Source organism: Anguilla anguilla, chromosome 8 (assembly GCF_013347855.1).
Source record: "Anguilla anguilla isolate fAngAng1 chromosome 8, fAngAng1.pri, whole genome shotgun sequence".
Taxonomy (NCBI): domain Eukaryota; kingdom Metazoa; phylum Chordata; class Actinopteri; order Anguilliformes; family Anguillidae; genus Anguilla; species Anguilla anguilla.
In genome coordinates, this window is record NC_049208.1 from 10,390,686 (window position 1) to 10,417,419 (window position 26,734).

The window sequence follows — 26,734 nt, forward strand, 5'->3', positions numbered from 1 at the left end:
TAGGAACCTTTTGAGGAACTCAGTGCGTTTCCACCGCAGGAACTAGGGTCTAAATTTAGTTCTGGGGGCTTTGTTTTACCCCCCAAAACGTTCCTGCTCGGGGGGTAGTACTTTCCGAAAGTACAGGAACCATTTGGGTGGAGCTTGCAGCGCTGAACATTTCTGATTGGTCGAGTACTCGCAGCAGTTTGTGTGGTATTTATTTTCCGCCATTACCCGCCATGTTTGAAAATATGCAGCGGCAAACCAATTTATTTTCATAATAACTTCAAATCAAACTTGTATGTTATGCGGCGCAGTAGTCTACTTTTGGTTATAGCCTGCCAACGTCTTGGAATTATAACGTGTGCTCTTCTGTTCTTTTCTTGCTTTAGTATTCGTTTTATAAAATGCTAAGCATTCGTGCTGGGACAGCATATTACGTACTAAAACATTCAAACGGATTAATTCGGTTGCTGAATATTTTCTTCCGGATTTTCTTAGCCCGTTGTAATTGACTCAAAACGTTTGATACAGTTATGTGAGGTATGCGGTAGTTCTGCGTAATTCACATTGGTGATACAGTAAAAGCAAACTGGAAATCACCTTCCGCACTTTTTGTCAGGGTAAAATAATAGGTTAATTCTAGTAATCGTACCTTTAGCTTTTTCAGACTGCCGTAATTTTACTCTGCCATTCTTCAATTCCACAAAAAGACCATGGACTAATTTATGGTGCATGGTTCGCATCTGGAGGGCACACTTCGCTGCTCGGCTAGCAGTAACTTCGAAGGAAAACAAACGGTGGCTGTACCACTACTAATTTAAATTTTCACGCAAGTCCGAGTTTTCGTTCTATTCTTGTCATTTTGCGATTAGCCTATATGGAATTGACGATGAGAAAGTAATCAAACAGCAAATTGTTTACAACGTGTGCATGTTTTCTGCTGTTGTTGCCAGTTAGCCTATATTGGAAATGTGAATGCATTCTGTCGCTTCGGATGTCAAGACATGAAAGCGAATGTTCGCATAAAAACATAATGAATGTGTTTGAGAGGATATATAAAACAGTTACAATCTGACTATTGGTCTGTTATATCCTATTTGTTGCATAACGGTCCAAGTTCAACTACCAACGACAGTTTTGCTTGACAGCGGCAAAATATGCCCAAACGGCTGCAGAAGAATATTTCAATTCCATGTGATTAAATCGATAAAAATCAATAAATACAAAAGTAACCATATATAGTCATTGTTGGTAACCCGTTGTATATAAGTGGAATAAACCCCTCCGGGCTGTCCCGGTTATTAGAAAATAATGTAGGCTACTTCGGTGGTATGGGGTTACAGAAGAAATCATATGACAGATGGACCGACGACAACGTCGCTTTTTCATACGTCAGTGGGCTAATTTGCCTAATCTTCGCGGGACTTTAGACCCCGGTGGAAACGCAGACAACCATTGGCTGAAGGAACCTTTTAGTTCCTGGTAACGTAGTTCCTGGGACTGAAAGTTCCGGGTAATTTTGGTGGAAACGCGGCTATAGGCACCACTGATTTATTCTACGTCCTAAATTAGTGGTCTCAAACTCCAGTCCAGGAGGTCTGCGGGTTTCGCGGAAAGAAGGCGTGTCGCCAGACAAAAACTAAGAGCCGAAAAACACTGAACACCAGCAGAGATTGCAGCCCGCCACGACAGGAGTAGGATCCCTTACCTCGACACTCAAATCTGGACCCCTCAAGGCCAGTAGTACTAACGGTTTTCTTTTCGACATGAAATTGAATGATCGATGTCAATGAATGAATGACTGACCCGACTCCTCACGCCTGGTGCCCTGGATTTTAAACCAGTCCCCGATTACACGGCGAAAATGAAATCTAGATGTACTACACTGACGCTATTCAATGTTTGTGTATAACAGGGATTGCATGAATGCAAATGAAAATGAGCAGGGCTCTAGAGATTTAGTTCAGCATCTTTATTACAATATACACAGTTCACATTAGACCTTGTGTGACCCCCAGGTCCGGTTGGTGGAGGACTGGGCTCCGTCGCCGTGGTTTCCGGTCGCGCCGTCATTAATTTTTTTTATTTATTTTTTGCCTTTCTGTTCGTTACATGGTGTGAAAGGGGAAAAAAACCGTGTAGCAATAATTCATGTAATACAACAGAGTTCTGATATACTAGTATTCACTGCAATTTTTCTTTAAAAAAAGATAGTTTAGTATTTTTTTCTTTTTGAACCTTATTGATCAACTGTACACAGGAATGAAGTCCTCGGCTGGGCCCAGTGTGTTCTGAAAACCACCAAGTAAAGCAGGTTTGATTTTCATTTTAATTCTTTATTGTTTTAAAGTTGAGCTGTGAAATGGTGTTCGTGTTGGTAGGGAAGGAATTAAGTTTTTGCCAGAAAGACGATAAACAAACAGGCAGTTTAACAGGGTGAAAGGATGGGGGGGGGGGGGGGGGGCTGTGTGTGCTGGGGGGTGGAGAAGCGTTCTGTCCAACGCTGCTGTGGGGGCCAATCAGGGGCCACCCAGGCACTGGAGACATCTCTATGGAAACACAGCATCGCCGAGACAGACTCCCGGGACTGTTGGAAAGGCAGGGAGAGGGGGGGGGGACACAAGGGGGGTCCCCCCCAAACCCTCTCAATTAGCCCACTGCTGGGTAAGGATCACGGGCTGTTCCTGAAACCTTAGCCCATGTCCCTGCTGCTCCAACGCAAGCACACGAGCGTGCGCACACACACACAAACAGAAACACACGCGCGTGTGCGCGTGCGCACACACACACACACACGCGCAAGCTAACAAACACACAAACACACACGTGCACAGGCACACACACACACACAAACAGAAACACACGCACGTGTGCACGTGCGCGCACACACACACACACACACACAAGCTAACAAACACACACAAACAGAAACACACGCACGTGTGCACGCGTGCGCACACACACACACACACACACACACACACAAACAGAAACACACGCACGTGTGCGCGCGTGCGCACACACACACACACACACACACGGCGCACCAGTCCGCTGGCGTAAGCTAAGGTCTGGGTGAGTTAAAGTGGACAGGGGCTAACGTACTCGACCGGTACGGGCGCTGATTAGTTTGGATGTCGGAGCTCTCGGATAGGCGCGGCTCTCACAGGCTCCGACGCTCTACAAAAAGGTATTTACAACATGGATACATCTACAAGAAATCTACACTCAGAGGGCCTCCTCCTTCCTTCCTTCCTTCCTTTCTTTTTCTCTCCCCACCGAAATTCACGCGAGGCTCGGTCACCACCTTCTGCCCTCGCCCTCCGCCCTCTGCCCTCGCCCTGGTCCGCCCCGGCCCAACGGTCCAAAGCCTGCTCCGACGGCGGCTCGAAAGTGTTAAGACTGGGCACGGAACGGCGGTCCGCACGTTCCGACCGTGTGCAGTCAGCCTCCCCCGGCCTCGCCCCCCCTCACACCATGAAGGAGTTCTGGTTCTTCAGCCGGTCCAGCTCTTTAATCTGCTGTCTCAGAAACAGTATCCTGTGGAGGGGAGGGGAGGGGAGGGGAGGGGAGGGGAGGGGAGGGGAGGGGAGGGGAGGGGAGGTCCGTAAATCTGAGGGCTGCCACTTCGTACTCAAACTGATTTCTGTGCTCTTTTAGGGCGGCAGTGTAGCACAGTGGGTAAGGAACTGGGAATGTAACCGAAAGGTCACAGGTTCGATTCCTGGGTGGGACACTGCCGTTGTACCTTTGAGCAAGGTACTTAACATGAATTACTTCAGTATATATCCAGCTGTATGAATGGATACAATGTAAAATGCTCTGTAAAAAGTTGTGTAAGTCACCTCCCGTCATAAGAGCGTCTGCTAAATGCCTGTAACGTAATGTAAAATTTTACAACTTGCACACTTTAATTTTGCACACTTAACTTCAGTGATTTATCCTAAAACGAGGGCGGGTCGGGGCCTGCTCACCTCTGCTCCCGCAGCGTGGCCTGGATCTCACACACGCGCACTAAGGACCGTAGGTTCTTCAGCTCGGTGCAGATCTCAGACATGTACAGGCTCCCCATGTTGTGGGCGTCCTCGCGTAACCTGGAGGCCTGTGAGGCGCGACAGAGCGTTAGGTCAGGGCTCCCGCACACACTTCAATAAAAAACAAATCCATAACTAAAAAAAAGGCATGGTACAAAAAACTATTTTCACATTTTTGCGGTTCAATACAGGGTCAAGCTTTGGTGACTGTTGAGGTTTTTTTGAGATGTTACTTAAAATGTTCTTCACCTTCAGTATTCCGTGACATTTTGCAGTGGAATCAATGTACAAACCAGTGAGACATCGAATTTGGTCGCACTGTTAGCATAGCAACATGGCAGGACATTACTACAGAACGACTTAACGGCTAATGACGCTAGGCTAAGCGAGGCTTGGCTAACAGAGCTAGGCTAAGTGACGCTAGGCTAAGCAATGCTAGGTTAAGTGATGCTAGGCTACTGACGCTAGGCTAACAGCACTAGCGGGTACCTGCTTCTCCATGTGCTCGGCGGGCCAGCCCTGCACGTGCTTGATGAGGTTCTCGTTGAAGTGGGAGGCGAGCGTGGGCGTGAGGGTGCAGGACGGCCGGGCGGGGGCCCCCCCGGGCGTGTACGCACACGCCGGCCGGGAGGAGGCGCCGGGCGTGGCCGAGCCCGACGCGGAGGTGCTGTTCCCGCTGCTGCCGGCGCTGTGGTTGGGGCCGGGCGAGGGGCTCCCCTGGCTGCTGCTGGAGGGAGAAGGCGTCACCCGCAGAACCCATTAGAACCACGCGGAACGTTATCCCCAATGTCTCACCTCCTGCACCTGCAGCAAACGCCCAGCCTGTGAGTGGATCATGTGTAATGCCAGGTGTGCAAATCCCTCTGAAAATGAGCATCTCTCAATTACCAGAAACCACTGGATCAGGGATCTCAGTTCTGCAATTCGCAATGTGAGTGCAATTTATTGTAATCACATTGCAAACGGCAAGTGAACGGCCAACTGCAAGTGAATGGCCAATTTTGGCCTTTGAAGCAAGACTTGTAAACTCTTTTGCTAATTACAGACTAATGCACTTCAGTGCTGAAATGAAATAAGAATAAACAGGTACTGCTGAATCCATAGACCGCAAAACCCCTGTTCTACACGAATGAACCTGTATTCGCGTACACAACATGCAGTTCCTCATACAGCCAGAAGATGGCTCTACAACACAATAAATCAAACAGAACGCAGCAGAACCTTCAGCATCCTTTTTTATCAATGTTGTTTTCATGAAGACTTAAGAGGTGTACTCTGACTACACTGCGCCAGATCAGGAGATGCAGGCGGAGGCCCGTGTGGATAAGGGAAAACCAGCCCGTCTGCGACCAGAGGAGCAGAAATGTGGAGAGGAGGAAGAGGGAAGCAGCGCCTTACCTTTGCCTCTGCAGCCGGGGAGAGTCGTGCTCGTGCGCTCTCTCTGCAGCCACCGGTTGCTGGGATACAGACTGTGGGTGTGGTCCTGCTTTCCCTGCCGGTGTGCTACCCTGTGGGGGGGGGTGGGGGGGTGGGAGGGGTTGCCAGAACCAGGGTCACTCAGCGCGAAACCCCCCCAAATCTATTTCAGCACAGAGGTGCTTAAACTGACAGCGTCACAGACAGCACAGTAAATCTATGGAACACAGTAAAGCAGGTCTCCCCCACTCCAGGCCTGGAGGGCACTGTATCTGCAGGTTTCTGTGCTTCACTCTAAATCAGCAGCCAATTAAGGCCCAGAAAACAAGGCGTGTGGAGACTTCAGCCAATCAGAGACTTGTATTTACTGCTCAAGCCCTGACACATGAAGCCTCCAGAGCTTTAAGACCCCAGCAGTAAACCGATGTATCTCACACACACACGCACACACGCACACACACTGCTTCTTTACCTTTTCATTATCGAGATCCAAATTAAGAATACTTGTTAATATCAGTTTCAAATTTTTAAATTACGTACATTTCAGTCACCCAGCAAATGCACATACTAGCCTAGCCTAGCGCACTACGGACCCGGGACACACCTCACGCAAGCCATTGTGGTTCCCAACGCACAGTTAAGAGAAACACTGGCGTACAGGAAGTGGAGCGCTTACCTTGGGCTGCGAGGACACAGGCGGCGTGTTGACCAGGGACTTCTGGGACGCGGCGGCGTTGGTCTGCGGCGTGCTTATTCTGGGGGACACGTAGGATCTGGGCGACGAGGCATCTGACGTTAATGACATCGGGGACTGACTGGACTGCTGGGCTGTGGGGTTTTCAGGTTCATTTCATGTCATTTTTTTTTTTTTTTTTTCATTTGGAGGAAACAGAAAATGGCAATGAGAAAGACTCCCAACACTACAAGGCGGTCACATGATCACCAGCACTGCCACGGACAGCACACCCTAACCCTAACCACACAGCTTTCCAGGCCCAGCAAGGGACACACTTCAAAACTACTCCTCCATGGCCCAAACTCCCATCAGCCAAGACCACGGCTGCCCAGCCCTGTTCCTGGAGATCTACCGTCCTGTAGGTTTTCACTCCAACCCTAACAAAAAGCACACCTTATTGAACTGCTAGCGACCTTGCTGACCTGCCAATTGGTAAAATCAGGCGTGGCAAATTATGGTTGGAGTGAAAACCTACAGGAAGGTACAGGGTTGGGCAGCCCTGGCCTAGACTAAAGACGTGCTTAACTAACAGAACAGGGTAAGCAGGTGTAATCGGTTTGACGAGAACGAGACTCGTAACAGCTGCGGTATCGAGTTCACGGATCAGTTAGAAATATCAGCTCATAATACACGCATTCAAAACCACGAACTTGGAGGACTGCAACAAACCACTGATCCAAAGCAGCGACTGATCACTTAAACTCTCCTTTCTGCCATCCTATCACAGGAAGTGCGAGGAGACGAGTCTCCCAGTGAGTTCAGTAAAGCCCTGGAGCCCATGTTACTGGGAGCCAGGAATCAGTCCAACCCATGACCTGAATTATACTGCACACTGCTACCATGTACATAACAGTTCACACGTTAGCAGTGTGTACAAGCTCATTAAAACCTTCATTCCAGACCAAATCACGTGAGAGCAAAGCTGAAAATTCACCTGCTTAGTTGACTCAAATCAACAAGCAGCTAAAATGTGAAGCTGAAGGTAAATGTTCGGCTGTAGCTGGAGAACATGGCTGAGGCTTGAATATAAAACTGAATGCATGTTGTTGCAGACACTTGAATAGACTGGGGCTGTACCTGGAGTACACGGATGAAGCTTGAATATAAAACTAAGGGGACGTTTCGCAGACGCTCTGCGTGGCCGTACCTGGAGCAGACAGCTGAAGCTCTAATATGAGTGTAAGGGGATGTGTTGCAGACGCGCTGAGTGGCCGTACCTGGAGCAGACAGCTGAAGCTCTAATATGAGTGTAAGGGGATGTGTTGCAGACGCGCTGAGTGGTGTTTAGCCGTACCTGGAGAACTCGGCTGAAGCCTGAATACGAGACTAAGGGGACGTTTCGCAGACGCTCTGTTGGGCCGTACCTGGAGCAGACAGCTGAGCAGCTTGGGAAAGCAGGGCAGTGATGTTGAAAGCGGACGGGCCGGCAGTGAGGATCTTATGAAGCATAGACTGCAGTGAAGCTTGTGTGACCGCAGCCGTGAGAACTACAGAGAGGGCAAAGACAAAACAGAGAGAGAGAGAGAAACAGACACGTGAGGGAGGCTCCAGTCTGCAGGGTCAGAGGCAGTCTGACAGTTACAGCCACAATACACACACACACAGATACACGCATAAACACACGCACGTACACACGCACAGACACACGCACACGCACACACACGCGCAGACGTACGCACGTACGCACTCATGCACACACACGTGCACATGCACACAAACACGCACATGCAGATGTGCACATACATGAACACGCACACAGATATGCACACACACACACAGAAGCGCACAGATACACACACGCGCAGATGTTTACATACGTGCATGAAAGCACAATCTCGTGCAAATAAAAATAGGAAATCAAGATCTAGATTCTAATAAAATTGCAGAACATACATAGTTTCATATAAACATGTTATGAATCAAAATGTAAAATCATATAAAACACGAATTTGCCCCAAATACTAATGAAGACGTCGGGGTTAAAATTGGGGTAATTCACTAGCATCCAACTGGTTAAAAGTGTTCCATAGTTATTTGTTCTGATGCACGCACAAACAATACCATCTGCATTCTGAAACCCTGTGCCCCCTTTTCTCAGTGTAGGGATGATTGACAGGTGGGAGGGCGGTAGATGGGCAGGGCACTCCAGCCCTGGCAGATCTGCTCCACTGTGTCTGAGATCAGCAGGAGACTCAACACTGCCCCACTTCTGCCAGGGCTGCCCCAGCCACTGACCAGAGAGCAAGCAAGCCTGTGTGTGTGTGTGTGTGTGTGTGTCTGTACCAAGGCCATTCACGCCATTAATCTACAGGTAAAGCCGTTGGCTCCAAGCCACTGCTAAATACTTGATTCACTGGCTCTGGACAGGCTGCTCACACAAAACCCAGTGAGGGTCAAACCTCACGGCTCTGAACCCACTGCACTACATTCACTTAACAGATGCTCTCACGCATGATGAACATTCCACCGAGTTGGAGGGTAGCTGTATTTTACCCTAAAACACAGACGCCAGCTAAACGTGCCAACTTAATGAATGACTGCAAATGACGACTGAGTAATTATCACTGTCCAACTTGGGAGTACTCAGTCAAACAGGTGGGACTGAGTCAGTCTGACAGGAAACGTTCAGACGGACACCAAAAGTGTTCGCTGCTGCGAGCGACCGATCCTTTCTGCTGGCGTTTTTATGGGCGGCTAGATCAAGCGACTAACGTACTGAGAGGAACTCTCGGAGAGCGTTGCCACAAAGCCTCTTATTTACACTCAGGAGCCCCAGCTTTCCTGGTCTAGAGAGAGCCCGCAGCCAACATCAGAGCTACACCATCAGCCATTCTCCCAGGCCCCGAAGACAGCCATCTCTCCAAATAAAACTATCTCCGCATACGTCAGCACCATAATCATACTAACACACTCCAGTCCACTGGCACAAGGCTTGCAGACACCAGACGAGCCGGCTTAATCCCAGAGATAACAAAACGAGGATAAGGCCGCTATGGGATCCCTTAGAGAATTACCAGGAAGAAGCCAGAAAGTATCCACCAATCACCATCGCCTTTGTTCTGGTGTCGTTTCCAATCTATTCCGTGATTGGTAGAGCTCCTCTCAGAGTAACATGAAATGACTAGTCATCACTATTTTATGATCCCTGCCTCACCCCTATGCTGCAGAAGGCCCTCAGGGCAGAGACAAGGCTCCAGGGCAGGGGGAGTGCATTTCCAGTTTCTCTAGTAACTGGTGCATTTTAATGGCTATCTGTCGCACTTGAGCCAGAATGGCTGCTTCTGAAGTGCGACTCAAGCTTTCAGCCTTATATAAGCAGTGGTGGCAGTTCTGCAGTTCTCACTCAACTTTAGCCAACTGCAGGCAAAGACACCTTTGAGCAAAAAATCTCTATAAGGGTTTAAAGAGAAGCGTGAATACGTTTAAAGAGAAAGTCAAAGCGGCAGGGGTTTTCAGAGAAACTGCCTGCATGCAAAGGCAGCTTTGCCATTCTACACACAGGGCCTCCTATACGGTTTCCAGGGCAACATTCAATGCCCCTCCAGGGCAACTTCACAGGGCTTCACGGATGCCATTTATAAACAAACGATCCAAAAGTAGCTAATGCAACTTTTATTAAAAAACCCCCCAAACCCTCACACTGATGTGTATTCCGAAGATTTGCCATAAACAAAAAAACTTATATTTGTTTTATCTGCAGGCGGTGATGGAGAACGGGAGGGTTGTGCATGGAATGAGGCCAAGACAAGCACCCTGTGGCAAAATCCAAGACCTTTCCACAACACTGACACTGCTACACATGAAAAATTAAAACACCCTGCACTTTGAAGGTTTTTTTTGAAGACATGACCTGAGGGAACCTGGTGTACACGAGCACCTACAGAAGATAAGCTGCCCAAAACACTGAATGAACCTAGAACCTTCCAGCTGACACCAGGGTGAACTGTGCACCATGCTCAGCGTGAGAGAGAGAGGACACACACACGAAGAGGGAGATGAAGGGGGCGGGGCGGGGGGGAATCGCGACAGCGAGAGTGACGGAGGCTCAGGGCTTCGGAGGAAGGCCGCAGACAGAGGGCAGGAGTAATGCGGAGGGAGCAGCTCTGCACAGGGGAGCAGGAAACAGGGCCACAGGCAGGGAGAGGAGCTGCGGCCTAATTTATTCCTCAAAGTCCAATCAGGGTGTTAGCACAAGCCCTGCAGCATGCTGGGTATTGAAGTCTTAGGCATATGTGAAACCTGCAGGCTCCCTCAAGCTACTGTCCAATGAGTGTCCGGCATCCGTGGCAACTGCACAGCTGCCACACCCGACAAGGGGTCTGGCTGGACTAAAGGCTTTTTCCTTTTTTTTTCCCCAGATGAACTATGAAAAAGCTACCCCTGTGACACGGAGCTCATTTTCCTCCTACTGCTGATGTGAAACTATTTTCTACCCAGCAGATTCCCTTGAAGCTGAGACGCTCCACTCGAAGCCTTTTCCTTTTGTCCCGACCCAGCAGGGTAAAGGCAGGCGTCACTCACGCTCGTTGATCTTGGACATGTCCACGCTGGCGTTGTTCAGCTGCAGGGTGGCCTGCAGCGCCGGGAGGAGCTGTCTCAGGAGGGTGGGGTCCTGCAGGAGGGGCGGGGCCGGCGACTGGAGCACGGGGGACACGGGCACGGTGGGGGCGGCCGAGCTCGGCGTCCCGCAGGGGTTCAGCCCCGTCGCCGCGGACGACGAAGACGATGACGATGACGACGATGAAGACGACAACGGCTGGGAGGTGCAGGAATGGGCTGTTGGCTTGTCTGCCGGAGTGCATTCTGGGAAAGGAACACGGAGAGAACATTTTGTTGACTCTGATCTGTAAGTGTTATCGATGTGTTGATGCACTGCTGTTTGTAATAACGTGTTCTCTAATAGCCATTAACACACAGAGCCATTATACTGGACTCAAGCAGAGAAGACTGCCTCCCCTACTTGTACACAAACAGCACTTAAACAGCAATCAAAGGTCTACTGACACACCAACAGCAATCAGAGGTCTACTGACACACCAACAGCAATCAGAGGTCTACTGACACACAAACAGCACACCAACAGCAATCAGAGGTCTACTGACACACAAACAGCACACCAACAGCAATCAGAGGTCTACTGACACACAAACAGCAATCAGAGGTCTACTGACACACAAACAGCACACCAACAGCAATCAGAGGTCTACTGACACACAAACAGCACACCAACAGCAATCAGAGGTCTACTGACACACAAACAGCACACCAACAGCAATCAGAGGTCTACTGACACACAAACAGCACACCAACAGCAATCAGAGGTCTACTGACACACAAACAGCACACCGACAGCAATCAGAGGTCTACTGACACACAAACAGCAATCAGAGGTCTACTGACACACAAACAGCACATCAACAGCAACCAGAGGTCTACTGACACACAAACAGCACACCAACAGCAATCAGAGGTCTACTGACACACAAACAGCAATCAGAGGTCTACTGACACACAAACAGCACACCGACAGCAATCAGAGGTCTACTGACACACAAACAGCACACCGACAGCAATCAGAGGTCTACTGACACACAAACAGCAATCAGAGGTCTACTGACACACAAACAGCACACCAACAGCAATCAGAGGTCTACTGACACACCAACAGCAATCAGAGGTCTACTGACACACCAACAGCAATCTTCCACCCAAGAAATAAACAGAAATAGATATATAAAATAGTTTTCTGAAGGTCAGCTCAGGGAAACTAAAAGCCAACCCCTTACAGGTAAACCCATCACACGCGCTTCAACACAAACCCACTTTTTAAAGGGACGGTACAGATAAACTGTTCATCGCAGCACTCTGTGAGAGTGAGCACAGCGTGATGTTAGGTGACCCGCGCTCTGAAAGGCTGTGGAAACAGAGCTGCATGTCTTCTCCCCCAGAACGGGCCATTACGCTTTCTGAGTGCGCGCACTGTGGGGTCAGCTCTCCCGTACCCTTCACGGGCACAGAGGCCCCGAAATCTGAGCCAAACCCACGAACGGCAAGGGCAGCGGGCCCAAGGTGCGAATCCTTAACTGCATGCACCTCAATGCTCCTTTCCCAGGTACAGCGCAGGTGTAGACCTCAGCTGTACCGTACAGCCGGAGATCAAAAGCCAAGCGCTCCAGGGGCTTTAAGTCGCATTTATAACTCCACCGTTTCAGCGCCTGAGGGCTACTGCCAACCCACAGATCAGCTCCCATCAGAAAGCAGATCCACACTCTGAATGACCCAGCCAGGCTGTGGGAGTCCTTAGTGAATTACTACATGACAATTAGCTACATTCTGGTGTCAGGACATAAGACTACATTTCCCATAACCCCCAGCTGTCACCTGGATCAAGCATATTGAGTGCCAAAGCTAAAAGATAGCTGTTAAATATTCCCAAGTGTAATGCATGGCTTTGGTTCATTAGCTGGCTAAAAGCCACCTGTTTCAAAGTCATGACATGTCACAGTCAGCAATGGAGCATACCTCCACGTACTCACTCAAAAACAGTCTTGGCAAAATGTTGGGGATATAATCATATGCACACTGCATGTAACTAGTTCAACCTGCCTAATCTTGACATTAAAAAAAAGTCATGTTGCAGTTTGTCTCAATAATTTTCATAACCTGACAGGATGAACGTCACAATCTACTGATGCAGCTGCAAGACAACTAGTTTTACAAACCAATGGATGTAAATAACAGTACATGCATACAGCTACCCCATTTTAAATCGAATAGCAAACCTACCTGACTAGAAATAAAACTGAGCTAACAATTTCAAACAAACTCCACGCGAAACATATTTCAGACAATCTTGTATGGATGGATGGATTAAATTGGAGATATCCAGCCCTGGGGGACAACAGCATCTACTGGTTTTTGTGGCCTTTGGCACTCAACCACTTCAAGTCACTGATAGGCTGAAGTGTTCACACTCCTTGGCTTTGACTGGCTCCCGACTGAAAAGAAAAACACAAAACCTGCAGGCTCCCTCCAGGACTGGAGCCCGACACCCCCCGGCACCGGCACCAGCAACACTGGTACACTAGCTTTTGTTGCTTAGGCACCTTCGTTTCCCTCTCTTAGCACCGCGAGGGCCGCGCTGGGCAAGGCTGAGAGCAGAAATAGCAGCGACTGCGCCCTCACCTCAGAGAACGCTTTTATATTCTCTGGGCATCACCACCTGCAGCTCTGCTCTCCTGTCTCACCTTCCAGGGTGAGCTTTCAAACCGACACCACCGCTGACACTGTCAAAAGCACCTCGCAAAGGAGTGAAAATACACAGACATAAAAAACACAGGGCCCGCTTTCTTCAAAGTGAGCACTGTTCCTACAACCATTAAGCACCGCAGCCTACAGAGTTACTCAACGACACTGAAAACTCCTCACCGAACCTCAGACGTGCTTCCACACATATCGGCTGCTTATGTAGAAATAAACTGTGTCTGTTAACAGAGCAGAGGAGAGATCCCTGAAGCTCAGGTCATCTTGCCCGGGTTAGGCGAACGTATCGCAATGTTTGCTGATGTCCTTTTGACTTCAGAAAGATGAAATCAATTAAAAGTTAATGAGAGAAGAGATTTTTCTGCTTCAGGCAAATCCAAGGGCACGCTGGTATTTACTGTGCCCTTTTATTTACTGGTTTTACATGCTGTACAAGACCTCCAAGCAAATACTGAAACGCTAAATATATACTTCAATTCAACTGCAGCCAATTTAAAATGATTCAGAGGGGATTATCTGAGGAGATGTATTCTACAATCGAGAGATACGCTTCAGAAACAAGAGGCCTAAATTAATTACGCTAATTCACTATCACTTAGCAGGCTCTGCTATCCAGCCCAGCTTATAAAATAGGGAAACCGTGAGTGTTAGCCTCAGGAATATCGCACTCCAGTCAGCAGACCTCAGTTTCAGAGACGGCACCAGCGCTGGAGCTCTCTGGAGATCCGTTCACCTCCCTCACTCAGCAGGGAGACACAGAAGCCTGCCGGGCATGGTGTCCACCCCGCCCCCCAACCGCCTCATCTGGGAGAAAGCCTTCTGAGCACGCTCAGAAAGGGCGTTTTTAATCCCGGAGGCACCCAGCCCTGGCCCTGCAGAGCCAGGTGAGGGGAGGTAACAGCGACAAACTGCCTTAACTGCCCTACTGAGAGCAGGGGAGAGCCAGACGGCCCGGCAGCGCTCCGTAAACACGTTCACACTCCCCTGCGATAGCCCGTGTGGAGGAGGGGCGCACCATCCCATAGACATGGCTTTAGAGAAGTACTGGCTGGTGTTCTAGCAACCGTTTTCCATATCCGTTTTTTGGCTTTTCTGGTTTTCTCCCCCGATTAGCTCTATAAATACTCTGTTCGACCCTTTCATGCCTCAGCTGCTCAGAAAACGTGGAACTGCGCTCGTAACCGAAAGGTCGCAGGTTCGATTCCCGGGTAAGGACACTGCCGTTGTACCCTTGAGCAAGGTACTTAACCTGCATTGCTTCAGTATATATCCAGCTGTATAAATGGATACAATGTAAAATGCTATGTAAAAAGTTGTGTAAGTCGCTCTGGATAAGAGTGTCTGCTAAATGCCTGTAATGTAATGTAATGTAATTCTTCTGCGGCACGGGTATACAGCGTGATGCGTTACTTCAGTGGCTAGCAGTCAGCTTCCGTACCCTGGCTCAGCTAGCCGATTAGCTACACATAAAAAAGGCGCTACACCAGGGGAACAGACCATGATAAAACGTTTCATACAGGGACACAGGAACCGTCTTCAGCATTCATTGATGAGTTTACCAGTAAAAGCAGCCCAGGTATGAGCAGACACACAGGAGTAAATTTGGGGGGGGGGAGCAGGGACACACTCACTGGAGCCACTGAAGCCGGTGGTGGTGACGGTGGACTGCATGGCCTCCCGCCGGTAGTCGCGGTCTTTGGGGAAGCTGTTGACCACCGCCACCTTGGTCGACTCCTTCTGCCTCTGCTCTCTGCAAAGCAACAGGCACACACACACAAAACGTGACCAGGCCTCATCGGATTGGCCATTGCTATGGCGAGAGAATAATAAAGGGTGCATTTTCAGACTTTAAATGTCTTGGTGTGTGTGTGGGGGGGGGGGGTAAACTAGTGTTTGGCTTCTTTGCGGAATGTTCCCACCTGCTCATAGATGAGCACAGAAAGCTCTGTCTGTAGGGAGCTTACGATAAAAGTCCCCGACACATTTAGGGCCTGAAAAATCAACAATATTTCCAGATTAATCCCACCCCCGACCGACAGCTGTGGGGGGTTATTTGAGCAGAAACAGTGTGCTGCGTTATTAGGAAATTCTAGGCTGCTACGGGCCAGACAGGAAGCAGGATGTCCTTAAAGGTACTCTATGGTAGGAAGTGTAAAGCAGCAGAGCCAGTTTGTAGCACATGAAACAAAACGTGTCAGTTAGGGACAGAGGAAGTGACATCACCTCTCCAGCAGCTCTTTGGGTTTCTCCCACTGCGACACCTCCGTCCGGCAGTTGTAGTAGTACTTCTTCCCCGAGGAGCTGATGTGCTCTGACCAATCGTCCGCGGGCTCGTAGGGCTGCGGGAGAGAGAACGCCGTCGGTCAGCGAACGCGGACGGAGACCGAACCGGGTTTGGGGAAAGGCTGTTTACGCAACCCGTCAGTTTCGAAAGAAAAAGGAAAGAGAAGGAACAAAAAGGAAATCTTGGGATTTAGGCAGAGTTCAGATCTGACGCAAGGCCTTGCAACGCACACTCGGGGGGCGCGTGCGCGCCTCTCTAACCCCGCGGCTCGCGATTGGGCGGAATTCATCAGAATCTCAGATGAGGAACGCACGAGCACAGGCACGACATTTCGGCTCCCCCCGCCCCCCTTCCCCCCTCCCGGGGGCCCACCGGGCAACAGAGACGCTCCCATCTGTCACAGAATATTCCGGTCCCAGTTCTTAATGCCTCTGATTGGACTGGCTGCACGCTCTGGGCCTTCACGGGCGCGCTGTGCATTTCCAATTCCGTTACTTCAGACGCGATTCAAATACGCTCCGACCGGAGTATTTAACGCTAACCGCTAACCGCGCATTGCGTAATTAGGAAACATCTGCCCGGGAGACGGGCCATCCAAAACGCAGAATACGCTTAAAGGCAGCATCTTTCAGAGACAGGCTACGTTACCTCAACCGCCACTGTCAAGTTTAAAGTGTAAGCAGAACACAGGGTCAACGAAGGACAGTTCAAACAAAAGAAAGTGTCAAGCTGTTTTTTTGGTGACCTTGCCGGTGCTGATTTTGGCCAGCAGTCGCACAGATATGTCGATGCCCAGAGAACGAGGGTCTCAGAGAGCAGGACTGTGTCAGTCTTTTAGCACAACAGCGCCCCCTCTGGTCATTCAGCCATGTGCGGTCTATCTGCATGTGGAGCACATGCCTACTAAAGAAAGGCCATGCAGAGGCTGGTGGTGTGTGTTTCCCAGTGAGTGTGTGTGTATGTGTGTGTGTGTGTGTGCGCGTGTGTTTTCCCATTTGTGAGTTCACTGCAGTGATGAGACCTCCCACTGAACTGAATTGAATATTCCAGCTTATTAGAATAAAACAAATTTGGGGAATGAAGAGTGTGGGGAAAAGTTAACAAGGACATGGGAACAAGAACAAGGAGATGTTTGAAAAAAAAAAACTGAATTTCCTATTCGTTTTCCATCTAACCCCAAGAACCACCGTTTGCTGGGTTCATGAAGTTTATGCAACAAACACAGTCCAACATTATAGTTCAGCCTCTTTCCCTTTCTCTCTCTCTCACACACACACACAAAATGTCCTCAGGACCCCTAGTTATAAAAATTTCATTCACACAATTTCAGCCATTACGAAACTCTGTTCTTATCTAAATTCTTATCTAGATTCCCTGTGTAAAACAGGGGGCTTAGCAGGGAAACGCACTGTCCAGGCAACACAAAATGTTCTCACGATGTTCCCGCAACGTTCTGTCAGTGTTACACCACCGCCACCATACTGCCGCAGCGTTTTGTGTCAGCAGGGGTACCGTGGATTGCGGTGGGTGGCAGCGTATTGATACCCCCCCCCCCCCCCCAAGTGGAGCCTCTTGCGAAGAGAAACATTTAGTAAAAGTCTAAAATGTCATCAGTTACTTTGTCTTCTCCAAGCACTGAGCTTCCACCGACAGCGTGGCTAGCACTAGCCAGCCACTCCGCACCAACGGGAGCCCAGCAGTCCGGGCCCTTCTTAAGCAGTCGCGGTCTGCTTCTTCGCTAGCCGCGCGGCGTACAAACGGAATCAGACGCGGGAGCCCGTGAACGTACGCGCACCTCGAGCGGAAACGAGGGCCGCGCTAAAAAGAAACCGGCTGATTTGCATCGCCCCGGCGCTGTCGCAGCAAACGACAAGAACGAGCCGGACCGGTGGAGGTGCCAATGAGATGCACCGTTCGCTCGGAAGCGAGAGAGAGAGAGAGAGAGAGAGAGAGTGCTTAAATCACCTCTTTTATGTTCTGTGCGAAAGGCACGCTGCCCAAAAGCAGCTCTCCTCGCTTCAGGTAGAGGGAAAACTTCATAACGTAATGCATTCTCTCCGTCGGTAAAAAATTAATTTAGGAGATTCGCCCCGAAGCTGTGATATGACGGCAGAGGACTGCAGTATTTTACTGGACCATTAAGAGAAAACAAACGTACAAAACTGGGTCCAAAGCACTATTTCAGTTTTGTGTAGCTTCATGGACACGCATCACAGCAGAACGTAGGAGACAGATTGCCCTGAATATTTTAACGTAGCCTAGCTGTGAGCGGCTTCTTGCTGAAGGTAGTGGTTCACTAGTTCATCAAAACACATTCATGTTCAACCAATTCAAATGGAACCGGTTATACATCATTACTTCCAGTGAAACAATATTTTTTGCTTCTGGTTAATATTTGTCACAGCATTTGTTTATGTTATGAATATCTTACCATTCAGTTTCTGGCTTTTGTTTATTTGCCTCAGTCTTTTTTTTAGCAGCTTTAATAAACAAAACCTATTTTTTTCTTTCCCCCATCAGCTTTCAGTGTTTATTAAGACGGTGGCCTAATTATTCTGCAAATCGCTAGAGATAAGATCTGTAATCAGTACTGTGAAGCCTTATTGGTGTGGCTAAGCCAACATCAAGAATTCTCACTGCCACCTGTTGTAATGTGATTCGCCAACCTGTTGGAATATAAAGAAGCTACGCTAAGCTCACGCTCTCAAAAAAAGGACATCCTAGAAAGGATGTTATCGGGAAGTGGAAGAGCCCTAGGACTGCTGGGACAGATGAAGACCTCCCACTGTTAAATTACAGCAAATTCTTGGATCACATCCAAACAAGAGTCCAGAAACACCGTCTCAGGGGTCCGGGGTTCCCAAAGACCCCGGAAGCACAAGCACCCCAGAGACCTCACAGCAGCAAGGTCTACATCAGCTCTCTGGCTCCCTCTGTGAAAGGGAGGCCACAGCGCAGCAGCGTGAGTCGTACCATCCAGACAGCAACAGACTAAGAATTGTTGGCTCAACTGAATGTCCAGAAATCCACTCAAACACCCAACATCCTTACAACTGCAACCATGTACTTCTGCATTTAAAAAAGGGGAAAGCCCAGTTCTTTGCCCTGGTGTGCTCCCTTATCGCACCGCAGCACAGGTTACATATTACCCAAACACAGCCTCCCAGACACAACAAGACCCATCGCGTGCGCTCAGCGCCCAGAGAAAACAGTGCTTACCGTCTCTGAAGTTCTACTCGGATTAGAATGGGAATTTGAGCTGTGAAGAGCACTGTGGTTGTTGGAGTTTTCTTGTGGAGAATAACTGGTCCCTGAAAGAGAGAAAGGAAAAAGAAAATGAAAAAAGCTGATGTCACTGATGTCGAATGACCGAACGCAGCAGATATGCAAACATCAGAGATAACAGCCGCAGTGAGCCCGACTGGTCAGCCAAACAGGGTAAAAAACCTGGAGGTAGCATGCGCAATAATGCATTATTAAGCCCCTTATCACTGACACACGGCCGGCAGCATTAATCAGACGAGCATTACACATTAAGAGCTCACATTTCCACTGATCTGAAGCACCATCAAAATTATGGAGCGTGGCTTGGCTATAGCGCACGGTGGAAAATTCAATGTTTGATAGAGCCAGAACAAAATGAAAGCATTCCCCTGAGGCCAGAGATAAGGGATCACCATAAAGGACCTGCACCGTTTGGAAAAGCTGGGGTAGAACACTGAAGAATGTTCTAATGATACCCTGACGACCACATGCCCTGATGATTATTGATCACTAATGGAAACTATGCTTTATTAGCTACAAATTAAAAGTAGGCCACCATTACAAATACAAGACTACAGCAATATAAATATTTATCTGTAAAGGACTGCAATTCTTTATCATGTATTTCCATGTCGATTAAAACGTATGACCAAGACCACCACTGCAAATCGCATCGTTTATCAGAGTTTTAACTTCCACGGTTAAACTTCTAGGAAGACGATACATTGTCTCTCGATGGTTAGAAATACAGACCCTCAAACAGCAGCTGAATAAGGAAAATTATTTCATTGAAGGGATACATTATATTATATTTCATAACGAACAAACTCACTTATTAAAACTAATGTCGGCATGGCCATCTTCAGTCTCAGTCTTTTGGTAAACAGTTCTCTAGCAAGCATCAGGTAGAGATCAGCCACAAAGATATCATCTTTGACTAATGAGGCCAGCCTTCAATTATTCTAATTAACATAGTTTTATAAAATATATAAATAAATAAAGGATTTGTAGCACACACTAAGTTTCCAAACGACATTACATTACATATAACTACCAACAGTAAATACAGACTACAGCCATACTGTTACATTTCCTCTCTCATTGCTAGTCTATGCTTTCTAATTAAGGTACAACACATCATTTAGAATTAAAACAATGTGTGATCTCTTAATTAGAAGTCTAAGGTGGGGGGAGGACAACCCCCCTCCCCCAACCCACCCACACTGGCCACCAGGTCACTGAATTTGTTGGTACAAATATAAACAGATTTTTTGTGGCCCATATAAAGTACATGAAAACGAAACTTTAAAAAAAATTCTAAATACAAAACCTATGTTGTCTACCATTGAATAAATACCTTATGTATTACGGTTGATCCATAACAAATATCCAAATTCCCATGACCAATATTCTCACAACAAACAATGAAGTCATATGTTTTAGCTGTAATATTGAAGGCAAGAGAGTTCCAGGTGAAAAGACATTCTTCAAAAAAAAGAATACATTTCATATGCTGACATTTCCAGATATGTTAGGCTGTGCCTTTAAACATTAGGCTAATGGAAAACTTAATGAAGGAACATGCTTGAGTTGCACTAATATAGTAGCCTCCTGACCCATCAAAATCATCCTGAATCAGACTACGCAGGAAGAGTTCCACGTGCCGACTACGTCATCATAAAGCACGCTTATTAAAAGTAAAACAAGCGAGTCTAGACAAACGAGTCAAATTCCAGGCTCTGAGTTTGTTCCCTGCTGTGGGAGACAGTCATCATCAAATACTTGTGGTTATTTATTTTTAAAAACCTAGCGAGCAGTTACCAGTCATTACCGACTCGACGCAACCCCATGTTCACAAACATCCAACGTGGACCTTAAAAACGCTCCTCAAACATCACATCCACCATTTCACAGCCTCCCGCAACGTGTGCACGCGCTCACCAGCGAGGCTCACTCTGACTGTAGTAACGATGACTGAATTATAACTTCTTCACCATTACGTTACAGGCATTTAGCAGACGCACTTATCCAGAGCGCCTTACGCTGTATCCAATTATACAGCTGGATGTATACTGGAGCAATGCAGGTTAAGTAATGTACCTTGCTCAAGGGTACAACGGCTGTGTCCTAGCGGGGAATCGCACCTGTGACCTTTAGGTTACGAGACCAACTCCTTAGCCATTATACTACACATAACAGCCAGAAAGCTGAACTGATGTGTGCTGCCTTTTCGGCTAGCGTCAATTCGGATCCGCAGACAAGCGGCAGAACAAGCAAAAAAATGCAGCAGTGATTTCTGCACGTCGTCAAACAGAAAGCGCGTCGTGGCCCCTTTAAGGAGAGGAATAAAAGAAACCGCTGAGGTTTCCAGGAGAGGAATAAAGACGCAGTCGGTGCCGTGAAAGCCGAGACCACGCGCAGCCGTAAAAAACGCCTCCTTGTTAATTAAATTAAATTCACGCAATTAACCTTTAAACGGCAGAGGTTCGTTAACTTTACACAAATTCAAATTTGCGATATCGCTTCGCTAGGACTGCAGATGTACGAAGGATCTCAGGCGCGACGGCGGTGGCCGAGACAAGACACTTCTGAGCATGCCCAAATCACAGGCATCTGTGTGACTCATCACAGTACACAGAAGCACAAACTTGTACTTCTCTGCATCCGGTGCGCTCACAAGTACCACGGAATTTATCGATGGTCCTCTGGCTTAAATACAGTAGCACAACGCCAGAGTTCAAGAATGAGCTCTTAAACAGCTGCAACCAGCCGGTGCTCCAATAAGGACCATTTCATATCATGGTAAAGCAAAGGAGGAGGGCGTTACTTATAATGCTTCAAATCAACATCCGGGCACTGAAACAGTAAGAGAAACAAAAAGGAAGGAAAAAAAAAAAAGAACAGCTAATGTTTTTTTTAAGTGACAACCAGCCCAAGGCAGTTAGCCTCCAACATTCTCAATACAGTTCAAAGCTTCAATCCCAGACTTCCAGGAACTTTATTATAACGAGCGACTCGATGACGCCATCATTTCATTGTGATGCCGCTCATCTCTAGCTCTCGTGGTTGGATTGCTCACCGTGTTAAAAGCACCCTCTGTGAGTCGCACTGGCCGAAAGCACCAGCCAAATGCCTATGCTGTATAATGTCAAAAGCTGAGCTGACTGGATAAACGTGACAACGTGCCCCCGGGACTGGCACGTAACCGAAAACAGCTGAGAGGAGGAGGAGGGGACCGTGCGGAAAAACACAGACCCGCTCCTCGGGCTCCGCTCCCGCGAGGCCCGCCAGAGGTGTGCGACAGGTGGCCGTAACCACGGCGCCCAGCTGACGGGGCTGAATAACTATGGCAACGGCAGAGGTGGGCTGGGCCTTGTGGAACCTGGCTGCCTCTGTGCGCACACCGCCATTGTTACAGCAGAGAGAGAGAGAGAGAGAGAGAGAGAGAGAGAGAAGGCCCGCGGTGCTGCGCCGCTCAGAGAAAAGCGTGTTCCAACAGGAGCTCAGACAATGCTATCGCATTAGCATAGCGGCTGGCTGCACTGTGTCCCTCTCTGGAAAGTATACAGTGGCTATACCGGCATAGGAGCGCTTTTCGGATGTTCCCCGCTGCTCGTCAGGCACACCGCGGTAGACAGCAAAATGTAGCCTTCTGAATTAGAACTAAACCGGTAATGTCAGCCCTGAAGTTAAAAAATGAAACCCCCAAAGCAAGGTGGAGAACAAAATGATGATATTTGCAATGTAAAAGCGACTAGGGTAATGGTTTTTCTAAAATACCCCCGGGCTTCGAAGTTTTAATAGTACGGTCGTGCATCAGTCATTAGAAGAGGTGAGGTGAAAAGGAGGGTGATGCGGACCCCTGACATTACAGTACACGCATTTATCAGACGCTCCGATCCAGTGACTGGAGATGGGCAATGAGCTACCCTAGCTTTGCTATCCATCTACATCAACACTTTTGGAGAGCACAGAACTTTCCAGAAGCTCCTTCCTCAGATCCCGCTGTTCCAGGTGAACGCAGCGCATCGTGCGTGTGGACAGTCCTGCAGAATGCCATTGTCCACACTCAGTGCCGCCCTTTTCCACAAGACCCACCAGAATTTACTACAACCCACAACATCGTTACCAAGGATCTCCGAACTTCAGCTATCGTACAGTTAAGGTGCACAATTTCAGCAATTTTAAAAAAGAGTTCATATTTATCCGTCCATGTCGACATACTGGAAAAATTATCGGAAGCATTTGCTTAATGAAACACGGAACCGATGCACGACTTCATAGGATACAGCCTGCTGGGCAGTACTGAATAAATACATTTATTTTACCTGCATGATGGTCCTGTCATCATTTTGGGGTAGGGAAAAAATAAATATTTCCACATGCTAGCTTTGAGGGACAGAAACACTGTCACTACAGCAGTGACGCACATTACTCGGTACAACAGTCTTAAGCTGACAAATTCACCACGCGGTAGACACCCTCCCCACTCCTAACAGGACATTCTATAAACGCTCAATGAAACGGCAACACTTAAGCACTCCACAGTCCGCTATTGAAAGGTTTGGAGTAACAGTGCGCACTGCACCTTTTCAATGCACTGAAGAAAAAGAAGTCTAGACTAGGCCTACACTACATGGGCCTTTGATACTACAAAGTTTTTGACACTTTTTTTCCCTGACAGCTTATATCTTGGAGTGTTGATGTCTGCTGAGGTTCTAAACGGATATTGCACAGTTCACAGAAACAGGTTTACATAGACAAGTGATTATTTTTTACCCCAGCCTAAGTCAGTAGCAATGTCTTACAGGTAAAACACAAGGGGACGGTTTAGCTAAGAAACAGATGCCATTTACTCTGGCACACAGTCGTTACTTTGAGTAAAATATCCTAAAATAATAAACAATTAGGCTCCTAGTCATTTATTGATTTAAACGTGAATGGACAATGGTAAGGGTGTAAAAATATACCCAACAGTTAACATGAAAATTTTCTGTCAAGAATGCTCACAGGAACAGATAATATGGGCCCTGATTGGTTGAGTCCCTGTCAGGGCTGGGAAATCAGGATGCAATTGAACCCATTAAGGCATTTCATTGATGAGACAGCGCAGTGTGAAATGCCACAGCCGAATGCGAATCGATTGATCATTTTATATCCTTTACAACTCACATATTTTCTTACAACCGTGCCCTTCCTTTTAACTGCGAGCTGAGAAACCTCATGAGAACTCTAATAAAGAATGGATCAACCTTTCCAGCAGACACATAGAAAAACAGCTAAAGTGCTAAGTGCCAGCAAACAACCTGTGGCAATTCTGTCAACTGACTACTTTGCAAGTATGCTGAAAGATTCATCGCATTTTTATTGAAAAAGAATAAGGTTCAAAATAAGTTTGCTTTAAGGCACTGTTTTCTATCCAAAAACACAATCGTTCCTGTAAATTTGGAAGTGGTAAGGTGACTAGAATTTATGCCAGGAAGGTGCAAAAAAAATGATTTTATGTAAAAATAGGGCCAGTCAGTCACAGCCGAAGAACAGGTAAAAAGATATTTAGCAATCAGAAGTTTAAGAATGTACCCCTTACCAGTAAACAAACAAACAAAAAAAACTTACTGCATCTACTTCATACGTCACAGCACGCTTACGGCATCTGCAGTCTTCGGAAGACATGAGGTTAAAAAAGGCTCACGAGTCGATGTAAAAAATAAAAATAAAAATAAAATAAATAAATAAATAAAATTAATAAATACCTAAACACTCAATAGGAACGAGGACCACCTGTTAGAGGTTTCCAAGATACAGCTACCTCGATTCGTTTACCTAGTGCCTCATTAGCTAACGTTGGTTACAGGTACTGCGAACTGACATGTTCAGCTGCGGTCATACCTCCATCTCTCTCCCGGAGCCGATGCGTGTACACTGCCTTCGCCTTGCCGTGTCCTGTACTGTCGCTGTGTTTATTTTCGGGGCTGTCAGAGCGCCGAAGCATTTTGCAAGGTGGGCTGGGGTCGGAGCTGTCGCGCATCTTCTCATGGCGGTGATCGCTGCCCGGATGACTCTTTGATGGGTACTTAAGGGTCTAAAATGCAAATGAAAACACCCCAAAAACATTCGCGAAGCAATGCAACGCACATGAATATCATGCACTAAGCGATGTGACACCCAACCAGACAAAATTACGACTTTAACAAGATGGCTAGCAGGCGATCTACGTCACGATGCAATGCTGCAGCTAAACAACACGATTCTGCTACCTGTCGGAGATATTCGACTGGTAATGTCACTAACGTTAAAAGTGTTGTTTTTTTATTTTAGGATAACGTAACACAACCAATTTCACATGTGCGTGCAAATGAACTATTGGGGCAAGTTGGTTATTTATCAACAGTAACGTTTGCCAAATGTGTTATACGTCTACAGAAAGCAAGCTTTGGGAATGTAGACCCACCCACTAGCCAACTAGCTAGGCAGAAAACATTTGTAGCCAGTTAGCTGTCCAAAGGAATATAGAACTTTAATAAAAACATAAATGTGTTCAACAAATGTTTAACGACAGTTAGCTGACGTTACATAATCTTGCCAACTAGTTTATCGGTATGTGGCTAGCAAGCTACCTTCCAGGCCTTGACGAAATGAAAATATTACAAAATCAGTTTAGGCTAAGTTATACTTCGAAGGTCCAAAGCCCATTGCTTTATTGGCAAAAGGAGATCTACATTTAACTTCAATGGACAACGTAAATCAAGCCTACAGATAAACATACATAAATACTTTTGTTTTATTTTTTTTCCGCACTGAGGCCTGTAGGTGTTCGTAAAGCCTGTGCTAGATTACCCCTTTTAATCTTATTTCTGACTCTTACAACCATAGCTACCTGATAGGGTTGAGAATCCCTTCGGTCGTTGCACCTATAAATAGAAAGAGAAACAATTAACGTTGAAGTCATAGAAAGTCGTTGAAATGTCGATATTTGAAACTAAGCAAGAAATATCAACAGCCGAAACAGCTTCACTAAGTTTCTACTTATTTTGGTAGCAACAAAAATGGCGGATTTGTCAAAGCGGGGAAGGAAAGGGAGAGGAAATCGGAATATAAAAAATACTGAGCGGTTTACCCATCACTGAGTCGCGGTTGTTTCCCTGCATGCATTACCATCAATGCCGTGTTAGGGTGTGTTGAGTGGAGGTGAAAGATAGACTGTTTATTTGCTTTTCTTTTTATGTCTTCAGCGAATCGATCTGAGCTATTATTTCAATACTTCTGGGTGTATGAGTCGCCGAAGCTTCGCTAGTCGGAAGAGCGCCCTCGGTCCATCTCTGAGTCGCACACACTAAACTGAGCTAGCAAGATATCTACACAAGAGCAAAGCGCAACCCGTCAACCAAGCCCCGCCTCTCCACACAACTACATCCGGGACACTCCGGACAGCAGAATCGTCAAAACTCGGCCAGCTTCATCCGGTCGCCGAACTGAAGAATTTGACCAGAGACATTTAAAATCGCCAGAGAGAAATCGATCTTCATTTTATTTAACAAGATCCGGTTATTACTTCCATTCTTGTTGACAACTAGTCCCTGCAGGTATAAAGAAGTTCCGGATTGCGATTTTATGTTAAATAACTAAGGAAGAAGTTGTTTCATTTTAAACTTTAAAACATATTGTCTTGTAGAATTTTTATGTGACAATGGCCTTTTGATGTACGTGTTGTTAACTCGTATTGGGAGTTTTGAAGTTCAGTTCCCATTATCC

At 47.3% G+C, this 26,734-nt stretch overlaps 1 protein-coding gene and 1 long non-coding RNA gene across 4 annotated transcripts; both read right to left on the reverse strand.

Moving 5' to 3' along the window:
• Positions 1-2,946: 2,946 nt before the first annotated feature.
• Positions 2,947-26,382, reverse strand: LOC118234450 (WW domain-containing adapter protein with coiled-coil-like). 3 transcript variants are annotated; one of them, XM_035430987.1, is made up of 13 exons: positions 26,100-26,381; positions 25,860-25,893; positions 24,872-25,064; positions 18,938-19,029; positions 15,658-15,773; positions 15,066-15,184; positions 10,693-10,974; positions 7,536-7,658; positions 6,112-6,263; positions 5,418-5,527; positions 4,509-4,743; positions 3,960-4,087; positions 2,948-3,525 (listed from the first exon to the last, which is right to left on the reverse strand). In XM_035430987.1, exons 1-13 carry the CDS (start codon positions 26,138-26,140, stop codon positions 3,456-3,458), a joined length of 1,695 nt encoding a protein of 564 aa, XP_035286878.1. In that variant the 5' UTR covers positions 26,141-26,381; the 3' UTR covers positions 2,948-3,455. The 3 variants fall into 3 exon arrangements, with proteins under 3 accessions (XP_035286879.1, XP_035286878.1, XP_035286877.1); XM_035430986.1 differs by having other exon boundaries at positions 2,949-3,525; positions 4,509-4,746; XM_035430988.1 differs by lacking the exon at positions 7,536-7,658 and having other exon boundaries at positions 2,947-3,525; positions 4,509-4,746; positions 26,100-26,382.
• LOC118234451 lies at positions 6,294-7,529 on the reverse strand. Its single transcript, XR_004766668.1, has 2 exons — positions 7,319-7,529; positions 6,294-7,248 (listed from the first exon to the last, which is right to left on the reverse strand). It is a non-coding gene; the product is annotated as an uncharacterized LOC118234451 (long non-coding RNA).
• Positions 26,383-26,734: the final 352 nt, after the last annotated feature.

Bases quoted from the DNA above. Each gene is read 5' to 3' on its own strand.
- LOC118234450 (XM_035430986.1), bottom strand. From the start codon at position 26,140: ATGGTAATGCATGCAGGGAAACAACCGCGACTCAGTGATGG. The intron at 7,659-10,692 runs GTGAGTGACGCC...CCCTCTCTGTAG, and splicing joins CATGTCCAAGATCAACGAGC to TTCTCACGGCTGCGGTCACA. The intron at 4,747-5,417 runs GTAAGGCGCTGC...TTCTCCCTCCAG, and splicing joins CCCCGGCTGCAGAGGCAAAG to CAGCAGCCAGGGGAGCCCCT.